General features: G+C 44.3%; 1 protein-coding gene across 2 annotated transcripts in view; it reads left to right on the top strand.

Annotated features, from left to right (window-relative positions):
* The first annotated feature begins 298 nt into the window (after positions 1 to 298).
* Positions 299 to 13561, top strand: part of LOC107296417 (zinc finger protein 665-like) — a 24180-nt gene continuing 10917 nt past the window's right edge. The window contains exons 1-2 of one of the 2 annotated variants that reach the window (XM_029286049.1): positions 299 to 1933; positions 12383 to 13561. The exon at positions 12383 to 13561 is cut by the window's right edge and continues 489 nt beyond it. In XM_029286049.1, coding sequence (XP_029141882.1) covers positions 332 to 1933; positions 12383 to 13561 — 2781 coding nt within the window. In that variant the 5' untranslated portion in view covers positions 299 to 331. Of the gene's footprint in view, positions 1979 to 12382 lie in introns of those variants that run through there. The other variant, XM_029286050.1, reaches the window with a different exon arrangement.

Raw genomic sequence — 13561 nt, 5'->3', positions numbered from 1 at the left:
CCTTTGCGAAATATTTTAATTCATTAATAATAATAAAGTTGGAAGGGACTTGGAGGTCATCTAGTTCAACCCCCTGGTCAGGCAGGAAACCCTATACCATTTCAGACAAATGGCTGTCCAGTCTCTTCTTAAAAACTTCCAGTGTTGGAGCATTCACCGCTTCTGGAGGCAGGTTGTTCCACTGGTTAATTGTTCTAACTGTCAGGAAGTTTCTCCTTAGTTCTAGGTTGCTTCTCTCCTTGATCAGTTTCCATCCGTTGCTTCTCGTCCTGCCTTCAGGCGCNATCAGAAAAGCATAGACTGCAGATCACAACTGATTACGCCCGAAGGGATGCACACCGGAGAGAAACCGAATGAATGTTCTGAGTGTGGAAAGCTATTTTGCTACGTCTCCCATCCTTTTGAGGATAATAGGACCCACAACGAGGGGAATCCATACCAGTGCTCTGAATGTGATAAGAGTTTTCACAAGAACACACCCCTAATGATACACCATAAGACACACACAGGAGGAAAACCATATGAGTGTATGGATTGTGGGAAGCATTTTACTTACAATTCCCACCTGGTGAAACACCAGAGGACTCACACCGGGGAGAAACCTTATGAGTGTCCAGATTGTGGGAAAAGGTTCCGTACTAATTCACACCTGGTGGCGCACAAGAGGACTCACACAGGGGAGAAACCATATCAGTGTCTGGATTGTGGGAAAAGTTTCAGTCGGAATTCCCAACTAGTAATCCACCGGAGGACACACACAGGAGAGAATCTATATGAGTGTCTGGACTGTGGGAAAAATTTCAGTCAGAATTCCCATCTGGTGGTACACCAGAGGACTCACACAGGAGAGAAACCGTATGAATGTCCATATTGTGGGAAACGTTTCAGTTACAGTTCCAACCTGGCAGCACACCAGAGGATTCACACCGGAGAGAAATCGAATGAATGTCCGGATTGTGGGAAAAGTTTCAGTCGGAATTCCTACCTCGTGATACACCACAGGACTCATACTGGGGAGAAACCGTATGAGTGTCCAGATTGTCAAAAAAGTTTTATTCACAGTTCTGAACTGGTGAGACACCAGAGGACGCACACGGGAGAGAAACCATATGAATGTCCAGACTGCGGGAAAACTTTCAGTCAGAGTTCCAGCCTGGTGTCACACAAGAGAACTCACACTGGGGAAAAACCGTTTGAGTGTCCAGATTGTGGGAAAACTTTCAGTCAGAGTTGTTACTTGGTTATACATGAAAGGACTCACACAGGGGAGAAACCATATGAGTGTCTATATTGTGGGAAAAGTTTCATTCGGAATTACTCCTTAGTGATACACCAAAGGACTCACACGGGGGAGAAACCGTACGAGTGTATTGATTGTGGGAAAAGTTTCCGTCTTAATTCCCACCTGGTTGTCCACCAGAGGACTCATTCTGAGAAGAAACCATTTGAGTGTCAGGATTGTGGGGAAAGTTTCACTCAGAATTGCCTTTTGGTATACCACCAAAGGCGACACACAGGAGAGAAACCTTATGAGTGTCCAGATTGTGGGAAAAGTTTCAGTAACAATTCCCACCTGGTGGTGCACCAGAGTATTCACACAGGAGAGAAACCGTATGAGTGCCAGGATTGTGGGAAAACTTTTAGTCGTAATTCTCACCTGCTGATACATCAGAGGTCTCACACAGGAGAGAAACCGTATGAGTGTCAGGAGTGTGGGAAAACTTTCAGTCGGAATTCCCACATGGTGATACACCAAAGGACTCACACGGGAGAGAAACCGTACGAGTGTCCTGATTGCGGGAAAGGTTTCGCCACTAAGTCTAAACTTGTAATTCACGTAGCTTTACACATTGGGGAGAAACCTTTCAAATGCCCAGAGTGCGGACGGTGCTTCACACAAAATTCCTCCCTTACTGCACACAAGAAAATCCACATGAGGCAGAAAGCGATGAGTCTAGAAAAGTCTTGAATTTCATTTCTGACCTGTCTTTAGAAATGAAGGAGATCTAGAGAGGTCCAATGGAAGCATGAGCCCACCTGCTCCAGACCTTCCCCACCCCAAGATACACGGCCAGTGGCACAGCTGTCTTGCCAGTGAGAATCAGCGGGGAAGGGAAACAATTATGTCTGCCTTTCCTAATTCTACCCCTGCCCTTCCTGCTCCCAAGGTGCCCTGCCTTTCTGGGACAAAAAAGGAACCAGTTCGTCAGCTTTTGAGAGCTTTCCCCACTAATCAGCAGTCCACCCGTCCATGGGGATGCTGCAAAGCTCCCCTGCCTCTAGGCCAGCGGTAGGCAACCTTGGCTCTTTTATGACTTGTGGACTTCAGCTCCCAGAATTCCTGAGCCAGCCATGCTGAGGGGAAAGGGAGAGTTTTCCAAGCTGAGCCATGCTGGCTCAGGAATTCTGGGAGTTGAAGTCCACCAGTCATAAAAGAGCCAAGGTTGCCTGCCCCTGCTCTAGGCTTTGCGAAGGGGGCCCTTGCTGAAAGGGCAGTTTTGGGACAAGCTTCCCAAACCTTTCCCTTTCTTAACACCCCCCCCTTCCCTCAAAAAACCACATTCTATATAAATAAAAATGTAAATGTTCGTTTGTTCAAAATCTTAAATCTCCAAAAGTTCTTCACCGATTGCTTTGAAATTTTGACACAACGTTGCATTCGAATACGCACGTGTTTTTATATACCTATATTATATAGATGTCACACCTGTGACAGGTAAAAACATGCTTTTTAAAAAAAACAGCACCATCTGTTGGACGTAAAAGCAACACACGCTTTTCCCAGACTGAGCCACAGCAACGCGTGGCTGGGTACAGCTAGTTTCTTCAATAAAAAAACAAAAGAGAAAAAAACTGGGAAGGGTGGATGTTGATCTTCCCTCACCTTTGTCCCAGTTAAGTGCTAAAATAAATTCTTCCTCTGCCCTCTAAACCAGTGTTTCTCAACCTTGACAATTTTAAGGCATGTGGACTTCAACTCCCAGAATTCTACAGCCAGCATTGCTGGCTGTGGAATTCTGGGAGTTGAAGTCCACATGCCTTAAAATTGTCAAGGTTGAGAAACACTGCTCTAAACAATATCCTTTCTTTAAAAAAAACTTTACTTTGATTCCAGGCTAAAGAGTGGAAGAATGAAGCCAACAAGGAGAGAAAATCCCCAGCTTTTTTCTCTTGAAGTTAAAAGAAAAAAAATCTAAAAGTTGTGCCAGAAAATGAAGGACACTGGGTCTTTGCAAGCTTAAACTGTCTTGACTGCCTATAAAGTCCAGTTAGGACTTAAAGTAAAAAAATGTGGCTTTCTGAGGGAAACGGGGTGGGGGGTGGAATTAAGGAAGGGAAAGGGTTGGGAAGTTTGTCCTGCCTTTTGTGAACATAAATTAGTCTCAAGAAGTATTCAGCTTATCCTACTAGGCTTTGGGCAGTGATAGATTTTAATCTGCCACATAATAACGTTTATGTTCCCTAAACACATCTCCTGTTTTTTTTAGATTCCATTTAAACTGTTTTTATATGTGCATTCTCTTTTATATCTTTTCATTTTCTATAATAAATGTTATTTTAACAATTATTTAGATTATTTTATTTTTAATTAAATGTACCCAGAAATCCTTACGCTGGTCTTTTGGCATAATAAAAAAATTGATTTGATTTCACCAGGTATATATAGTTAGTACTTCCCCCCCCCCCCCAGTAGATAACATTGCATATGAATTCTTTACAGGACCAGGCCAGGGGTGAGGAGGAGCCAAGAGGTTTTTGAAACTCTAGGTGGTTTCAAATTTAAACATGTGCAAAAGTTTTTAAATTTTAAAAGAATCAAATTACATTTAATTTTCTCTCTTTTGATGCCATTTTTTGGGGGGTGCACCCATTATCACATAATATATTTAAGAGATGAAAATGCTTGAAATGATTCAAAAGCCTCTGGATCTTTGAGAGAACCATACCACAATGCAAACTGTTGGTAACTATGGTATTCTGATATCTTTTGGGATATAAAATGAAATATTAGGACAGAAGGAATGGAAAGGAAGAACTTTGCTAACCCTATCCTTTTTACAACCATTTAAAATGTTTCTGTGAAAAGTTTATTAGTGTATTTTATCAAATTTAAACAGTCCCACCTTCTTTCTAAGCCAGTGGTGGGGAACCTATGGCACGGGTGCCAGAGGCGGCACTCAGAGCCCTCTCTGTGGGCACGCGTGCCGTCCCCCCAGTCCTAGGCCTTCAGCTGGGTTTTATAAAACCTTTTCGCTTTAGGCCTCCGCTGCTATGTATTAAAAAAAAAAGATTCAATCAGTCAATTTCAACTTCTCGCGGGAAAAAAAAGATCTTGCAAAATTGGAATTGATTGATTGAACTTTTTAGTCCCACCCAGTCTGCCGTTACCACCACAGCCACGCCCAGCCAATGGGCCACACCCAGCCAATGGGCCACACCCAGCCAATGGGCCACACCCACCCGGCACCCAACGATGCATAAGTGGGTTTTGGGTTGCAGTTTGGGCACTCGGTCTCTAAAAGGTTCGCCATCACTGTTCTAAGCCCTCTTTTTTACTCCCTGCTAGTATGTGTATCTCTCACTTTGACCTAGTGGAGACTTTTGTGCAAGGGAATTTAAAGAAGATGGCATTTAGCATTGTGGTGCCTCATCACTGGAGGCTTAGAAAGAAAAGACCGGACAGCCATTTGTCTGAAATGATATAGCCTCTCCTGCTTGAGCAGGGGGTTGACTAAATGACCTCCAAGGTCCCTTCCAACTCTGTTATTCTATGTTCTATCTAGGAGATTTAAAATATTCAGGAACAAAGGTGGCTTGCTGAGAGCACCAGCTTCAGGACATTGGGTGTGCTTGGATACAGCCATGGCTAGAATAGATATTTATTGTGATTTTATTATCGCCTGTTCACCGCCCTGAGTCCCGTAAGGGAGATAGGGCGGTATACAAATCTAAATAAACATAAACATGGCCAGCACGAATGAAGCCTCTGGCCTGCTGATGCTCCCAAGCTGGTTCCTCTCGTGAGCCACAGAAAATCTTATCATAAAGTTTTGGGATATGTAGAAAGGTTTTAGTCTCCACTGGAAAAGACAGGAATCTTTGAATCAGTTTTCTGCAAACTAGTTTCTTTCAACTCTCTTTATCAACTTGTTTGAGAATAATAAGGCTGAAATCTAACTCCTCTGGAGATTGAGAAGGCTCCTTGGAGCAATTCTGCCTTGGAGCAAGATTTAGCCTCCTCAATAATACAGATAGCAAGATCATATCAGTCTTGTATCTAGATGTGATCCATAGGCAATGCCGGTGGATACTTGGTTTTCTTCCATATTTCATTATTCTATTAATAGGATGAAGTTGGCAATCATTTAGGGGCTGAGGGGGTCCATGGTGTTCTCTGTGCTTGTTATCTTGACGATGTTTCATTACCCAAACTAGGTGACATCATCAGTGCTGTAACCATAATTTAGGAGCTGTGCACAAAAATAAGAACTTTATGAACTTTTAGGGCAGTGTTTCTCAACCTTGACAATTTTAAGGCATGTGGACTTCAACTCCCAGAATTCCACAGCCAGCAATGCTGGCTGTGGAATTCTGGGAGTTGAAATCCACATGCCTTAAAATTGTCAAGGTTGAAAAACACTGTTTTAGGGCATAGCACCTGGCTAATCTTGTGAAGCTAAACTTCACTCTTCAAATTTCCCTCAGTAGGATTTGAGGAGTTATCCTGCACCCCAAAACTGGCTGGAAGAATCTTCACCGATCCCCCAAGGAGAGGCACTTTGTCATTGCCTGTCCCAAATATGCTTTTTTTCAAGAGGCAACTGGACTTGTTTTTCCTTGAAGACGTTTCGCTTCTCATCCAAGAAGCTTCTTCAGCTCTCACTGGATGGCTGGGAATGAAAGGATTTATACTCCATTCCCCATCATCCAGTCAGAGCTGAAGAAGCTTCTGCCTTACTGAAGTCCAAGTAAATTATATCCACAGCATTCCTCTGGTCCACTAATTTTGTCACCTGGTCAAAGAATGCAATAAGATTTGTCTGGCATGATCTGTTTTTGACAAACCCATGTTGGCTTTTGGTAATGACTGTTTGCCTCTACGTGTTCGCTGATCAAGCAACAAATCAGCGAACACCTAGAGGCAAACAAAGTCATGGAGGGAAGTGTGTAGTGGGATGCCCCTGGGCTCTGTTCTGGGGCCAGTACTCCAACATCTTCAATGATTTGGATGGGGGGATAGATGGGGAACTCATCAAATTTGCAGACGACACCAAAAGCTGGCAGGAATAGCCAACACTCCAGAAGACAGGCTTAAGATACAGAAGGATCTTAACAGACTTGAACATTGGGTGCTAGCTAACAAAATGAAATTCAATGGTGAAAAAAGTAATTTTCTACATTTAAGCAAGAAAAAACAAACGCACAGGTATAGGATAGGATAGTTGGTACCTTGTTCAGTAGTAGTAACTGTGAGAGGGATCTCGAAGTCCCAGTGGACAATCACTTAAATATGAGCCAGCAGTGTGCTGCAGCTGCCAAAAAAGCCAACACAGTGCTAGGCTGCATTAACAGGGATAGAATCAAGATCACGTGAAGTGTTGATACCACTTTACAATGCTTTGGTAAGGCCACAGTTGGAATACTGCATCCAGTTTTGGTCACCATGATGTAAAAAAGATGTTGAGACTCTAGAAAGAGTACAGAGAAGAGCAACAAAGACGATTAGGGGACTGGAGGCTAAAACATATAAGGAAAGGCTGCTGGAATTGGGTATGTCTAGTTTAATGAAGAGAAGGACGAGGGGGGACATGATAGCAGTGTTCCAATATCTCAGGGGCTGCCACAAAGAAGAGGGAGTCAAGCTATTCTCCAAAGCACTTGAAGGCAGGACAAGAAGCAAAGGATGGAAACTAATCAAACATAGAAGCAACCAAGAACTAAGGAGAATTTTCCTGACAGAACAATTAATCAGTGGAACCACCTGCCCGCAGAAGCTGTGAATGCTCCAACACTGGAGGTTTTTAAGAAGAGATTGGACAGCCATTTGTCTGAAATGGTATAGGGTTTCCTGCCTGAGCAGGGGGTTGAACTAGATGACCTCCAATATCCCTTCCAACTCTATTATTGTTGTTTTTATAGAAGCGAAACGTCTTCAAAGAAAAAAAAACAAGGAGAGAGTGCTCCTAATCTCAGCTTGTTACCTGTATAAAAGATACCTGTGAGCCAGAAATCTTGCTGATTGACAGGGGATCAAATACTTATTTCACTCATTAAAATGCAAATCAATTTTTAACTTTTTTGAAATGCGTTTTTCTGGATTTTTGTTGTTATTCTGTCTGTCACTGTTAAACCTACCATTAAAATTATAGACTGATCTTTTTTTTTCAGTGGGAAAATGTACAAAATCAGCAGGGGATCAAATAATTTTTCCCTCACTGTATACCTATACTCTTTTATACCTATACCTATACTTATACATTTTTGCTATTTATAATAATTATTTTTAGATTCTGATTACTTTCTGTATTATTTTAATGGAATGCACGCCATGTTTCTTATGCTGGTCTTTCACTGTAATAAATATTTGATTTGATCAGGTTGCATAGAATTTTTTCCCCCTAATAGGTTACATTATGGAACCTATTTACGGAAGGATGCCCAACAGCCCAGACCAGCTAAGGAGGAACCAAGAGGCTTATTTGGCCTGAGCCTCAAGTGCCGATTGGCTTCAAATTTAAACATGTGCGAAGTGTCAGACCCGCCACAACTTAAACCTCTTAGTAAAAACAATCTTCTGTTGCCATCTCATCTTCCATTGTTCCTCACATCTCATCTTCACAGCTACTTCCAGGGCAAAAGGTGAAAACCTACATTAAAACAAAAGCTACAAAATTTGACAAAGAGGTTGAGACTGGCCAAAGGTGATTGCCCATTCAAGTAAACATTTTCAGCTGCCCAGAATTGTTTGGTATGACATTGGTGGGGAGGGGCAAATAAATTCAATAAATATAAAATAACAATTCCTTTCAGGATACACAATAGATCAGTGGTTCTCAACCTGTGGGTCAGGACCCCATTTGGGGTAGATCAACCATTTCATGGGGGTCGCCAAGCAAGGCTGTCCGCCATTTTTTCCCCCTTTTCCGGCGGGTGCCTTACCTCCCTTGGGCTGGGCCAGCTGGTGGTTGGCCTGCTCCGTCTCTGCCGCTTGCCAGCTATGCCTCGGCCGGCGCAGGCGGCGGAACCACGCATGTGCGGCGCTCCCGGGCAGGGAAAGTCCTCGACTTACGACCGGTTAGGTAGTCCTCGACTTACGACCGGTTTAGTCCTCGACTTACGACCAGTTTAGTCCTCGACTTACGACCGGTTTAGTCCTCGACTTACTACCGGTTGGGGTCGCAGCATTAAAAAGGTTGAGAACCACTGCAATAGATGCTTGGCTCCCCCTTTTGGCCATCCAGCTAATTGCAGTTTCCAATAATTCCTCCTAGAGGGCTGGCTCTATCCCTGGGAGAAACAAAGGAAAGATTTCTCTATAAAAATAACCACCACAAATTTGTAATTTTGTTGGAACCATCTATTGCAGTGTTTCTCAACCTTGGCAATTTTGCGATGTGTGGACTTCAACTCCCAAAATTCTCCAGCTAGCAATGCTAGCTGGAGAATTCTGGGAGTTGAAGTCCACACATCGTAAAGTTGCCAAGGTTGAGAAACACTGATCTATTGTTTTACTTCTCCTTATTGCCCTGTGCACTCTTTGGATAACCCAGCCTGCTTTCAGACCCAGGACTTTCTTCTAACAGAAGCCATGAAACTGACCGTCCTACTCAGAACAAGGGACTGTCCATATGTTCAGAAGAGCCATGTGCATTTATAGTAGCCAAAAGTCAGAAGGCATCCAATAGCATCTTTGCAGACTGACAAATTTTGTTGAAAGGGCATTTGCATGTTTTAGCTATGCCCTTTAATGCAATTGGTAGACAGAAAAGGTGTTCCCAGATTCCTCCTGACATCCTGTATAGATATTGAACAAATATCAGCATTCCAGCAACAACAGAATAACAGAGTTGGAAGGGACATTGGAGTTGTCTGATCCAACCCCCTGCTCAACTGGTTGATTGGTCTCAGGGTTAGGAAATTTCTCCTTAGTTCCAAGTTGTTTCTCTCCTTGATTAATTTCCATCTGTTATTTCTTGTCCTGCCTTCAGGGGCTTTGGAGAATAGGTTGAACAGCCCCTCAAATGTTGGAACACTGCTATCACCCCTACTCCTTCTTTTTACTAGACATACCCAATTCCTGCAAACATTCTTCATATATTTTAGCCTCCAGATCCCTAATCATCTTTGTTGCTCTTCCCTGCACTTTTTCCAGAATTTCAACATAACTTTTTAGAATGTGGTGAGCAAAACTGAATGCAATATTCCAAGTGGTCTTACTAGGGCTTTATATAGTGGCACTAACACTTCACATGATCTTGATTCTGTATCCATCGGTTAATGCAACCTAGGACTGCATTGGCTTATTAGGAAAGGCTGAGTGCCAAAGAATTGAGTCCTTTGAACTCTGGTGTTGGAGAAGACTCCTGCGAGTCCCCTGGACTGCAAGGCGATCAAACCGGTCAGTCCTAGAGGAGATCAACCCTGACTGCTCTTTAAAAGGCCAGATCCTGAAGTTGAAACTCAAGTACTTTGGCCACCTAATGAGAAGGAAGGACTCACCGGAGAAGGGCCTAATGCTGGGAAAGATGGAGGGCAATAGAAGAAGGGGACGACAGAGAATGAGGTGGCTGGATGGAGTCACTGAAGCAGCAGGCGTGAGCTTAAATGGAGTCCAGAAGATGGTAGAGGACAGGAAGGCCTGGAGGAACGTTGTCCATGGGGTCGTGATGGGTCGGACATAACTTCGCAACTAACAACAACACAATGCTGGCTCATATTTGTCCACTAGGACTCCAGGATCCCTCCAACAGTTTCTGTTATTGAGCCAGGTTTCACTTCATCTGTACCTGTACATTTGAGTCCCCCCCCCCCCCAGTGTAAAACCCTACATTCTCTATAAGGCTAGGAGTGAAGGATGGTGGGTGTTGTAGTCCCACCGCACTTGCAGGACAGTATCACTCATCTTCAGTTCCTAATTTTCCCCTATAGATGCAGATGAGCCCATGCAACTTTCTCTTTCAGTCTCGGTGCTTGCTTTGAGCCTTTGGCTTTGGTGATGCGAGCGATCCTCTCTGGCGGGGCCGGGCTGGGGGAATTTTGGCCTTGCTCAGTTCCGCCTCCTCCCTGCCCGGGCTTCAGCGAAGGGGTTAAACGCAGAGAGTTTTTCCTTTGCGCCTAGAGAGGAGGCAGGACGGGGGGGGGGTGGAAGGGCTGGGAGCCCAGTCTCCGGCCCCTCCCGCTCTCCCCACTTCCTGGTCTCCAGCCGCCTACTGCGCCAGGGCTGCGGAGATCCTCTCGCGGGGAGGGGCTCCAGGTGAGCAAGGACGTTGCAAGAGGGCGGGTGGACGTTGCAAGAGGGCGGGGGCTCCATCAGGTGGAGGAGGAGGGGGAATCCCCAGGTGCGGGAAGGGAAGGAGGGATTGCTTGGGGGAGAGGGAGCAAGGAGTTGGGCTTTTCCCAGTTGCGCCCTCGCCCCTTCCGAGTCTCAGTCTTTGCTTGCAAGGTTTTCTGCTCGGTGCAAGTTGCTGCGCCGCTGCTTATCCTCCTTGATTGCTGCTTCTGCGAACGGATCTCCGATCCCCTTAAAATCCTTCAAGTCCCCCCCCCTCCTTCTCCCCAACCCAACATCTCGGTGCAGCCCAGCTGCCAGCGTGTGGCCTCCTGGTATTTTCCGGAAGGTTGGGGGTGGGGAGGCACCGTTCCCACGTTCTTCTCCTGTCGCTGCTGGAGAGGATCAACTGCCCAAGATCGGGAGGGGAGGAAGAGGAGGAGGACTCAGGGAGATCTGAACTCGAACGGATCGTAGTTCCCAGCCCGGAGGCTGAAGGGACTCCCCTCCGATTGGGTGATCTGTGCTAGGAGGAGGCCAGTGGTATCTGCAAGCAGGTGACAGAGAGCTGAGAGGCATCCATCCCAGGCTTTGGCCAGTGGGCAGCCCTGTCCATGTGGGCTTGTTTTGAGATGCAGCCCCTAAATCTGCCTCTCTTACCTGCTCAGATTCCGGTTGACTGCTGTGGGCTGCATCCTAGTTTATCTGGGTCAACCTCACTGAAATTCAGCACCTGTGGAAGTTTTCAATGTCAGTTTTAATTCTTCGTTGAGCTGTATAATTTTGAATGAAAAAGCAGCTTTCGACTGCCTTTACCAACGGCCTTCCCAAGAGATAAAATGTGTTCTGTGATACATGCAAAAAAGAGAAATAGAAGAGAATATTTGTAACTCTGGGAACTGTGATAAGGAAAGAAGAGACCGAAAATTGTGGACTTCCAAATTAGGCTGATTTCTTACCAGCCAGAGTGGGTCTTATGGGCATCCAAGAACAACATCATCAGAGACCCTGTTTGGTCTAGCACAGGGGTAGGTAACCTTGGCTCTTTTAAGCTTTCCTCCGAATTTATAAACTCTTGTGATAATAACAGATTGCAGTGCTAAGGATTTCTGAATTATGCAAAACCAGAAGAGGATTTCATGATTCTGTGGATATTTGAACTTGGTTCTCACTAGCTTTCTATGTGTCAAATGAATCATGGTTAATGTTAGTGGTTAACCTATGATTTTTGGCATTTGTTTTTTATTGTAATGTATGAATTTTCCTTGCTGTTTTCACATCTTGTGCATCCTTTTATAAAGATTAAACTCACCACTTTATGTGAATCTTTTAGATGAAGAGGATGTCCAGAAAACCATCCTTAACAAGTGAGAATCAGAAGCAACATTAAAAAGGAAAACAAATCCAGCCAGCAATCAAAAAATTTTCCACTTCCTACAGAAAACCACAAAATTATTCTGCTTCCCAAGGCATGTGAGAGACAAAAGAGAGAATAACAGACAGAGAATTTTAAACTGGAAATAATTGAGTCTGTGGAACTCACTGAAACACTCCCTAAAAAGGTCAAGGACAAGATCATTTCCAAATTCCAAATAATCTGGAAATCAGGAATGGGTCGCTTGGATAGATACATAGGGCAGACAATCGTGCAAGCCTCATCATGTGAAGGGAGAAAGAGTAGCTTGAATCAAAGCACCATCGAAGAAGGGATCAAAAATATTTTGGACCTTGAGAATCCAAAAATGTAACTGGTGGAAACCTCCCTGCAAAAATTGCAGATCGTAGCTGAATATGCACGAGAGGATCCAAACTGGAGAAAAGTCCGCTCAGTGTCATCACTGTGGCAAAATCTTTAGGAAGCAGGCCACCCTAAGGATACACAAGAGGACCCACACAGGGGAGAAACCATATGAGTGTCTGGATTGTGGGAAAAGATTCAGTCAGAATTCCCATCTGGTGAGCCACCACAAGACTCATACTGGGGAGAAACCATATGAGTGTCCAGATTGTGGGAAAAGTTTCAGTCACAATTCTGACTTGGTGGTACATCAGAGGACACACACAGGAGAGAAACCGTATGAGTGTACGGACTGTGGCAAAGGTTTCAGTCACAGTTCCAACCTGGTGATACATAAGAGGACTCATACTGGGGAGAAACCATATGAATGTCTGGATTGTGGGAAAAGTTTCAGTCAGAATTATGCCCTGGTGATACACAAGAGGACTCATACTGGGGAAAAACCATATGAATGTTTGGATTGTGGGAAAAGTTTCAGTCAGAATTCCCACCTGGTGATACACCAGAGGACTCACACTGGGGAGAAACCGTATGAGTGTCCAGATTGTGGAAAAAGTTTCAGTCACAATTCTGATCTTGTGGTACATCAGAGGACACATACTGGAGAGAAACCATACAAGTGTCCCAACTGTGAAAAAACGTTCAGTCACAGTTCAAACCTGGTGATACACAAGAGGACTCACACTGGGGAGAAACTGTATGAATGTCTTGATTGTGGGAAAAGTTTCAATCACAATTCTGATCTGGTATTACATCAGAAAACACATATAGGACAGAAACCATGTGAGAGTCAGGAGTGTGGTAAAACTTTCAGTCAGAATTGCCACTTGGAGAGCCACCTGATGTCTCACACTGAGGAAAAAACATATGAGAGTCCGGATTGTGGGGAAAGATTCAGTCAGAATTCTGATGTTGTGATATACCAGAAGATTCACACTGAAGAGAAACTGTACAAGTGTCCAGATTGTGGGAAATGTTTCACTCAGGATTCCCACCTGGTGACACATCAGAGGTCTCACACTCAGAAGGCACCATATAAATGTACACATTGCGATAAACACTTCATTCAGAATTCCAACCTGGTTGTACATCAAAGGACACACACAAGACAGAAACTGTATGAGTGTCAGGAGTGTGGCAAAACCTTCAGTCACAATTGCCACCTGGTGATACACCAGAGGACTCACACTGGGGAGAAACCGTTTGAGTGTCCAGATTGTGGGAAAAGTTTCAGTCGTAATTCCCACCTGGTGATACACCAGAGAACACACACA

Source organism: Protobothrops mucrosquamatus, unplaced genomic scaffold (assembly GCF_001527695.2).
Source record: "Protobothrops mucrosquamatus isolate PMUCROS unplaced genomic scaffold, P.Mucros_1.0 scaffold2793, whole genome shotgun sequence".
Classification (NCBI taxonomy): Eukaryota; Metazoa; Chordata; class Lepidosauria; order Squamata; family Viperidae; genus Protobothrops; species Protobothrops mucrosquamatus.
The sequence above is the reverse complement of the archived record's forward strand: the minus strand, read 5'-3'. Positions and strand labels throughout refer to the sequence as shown.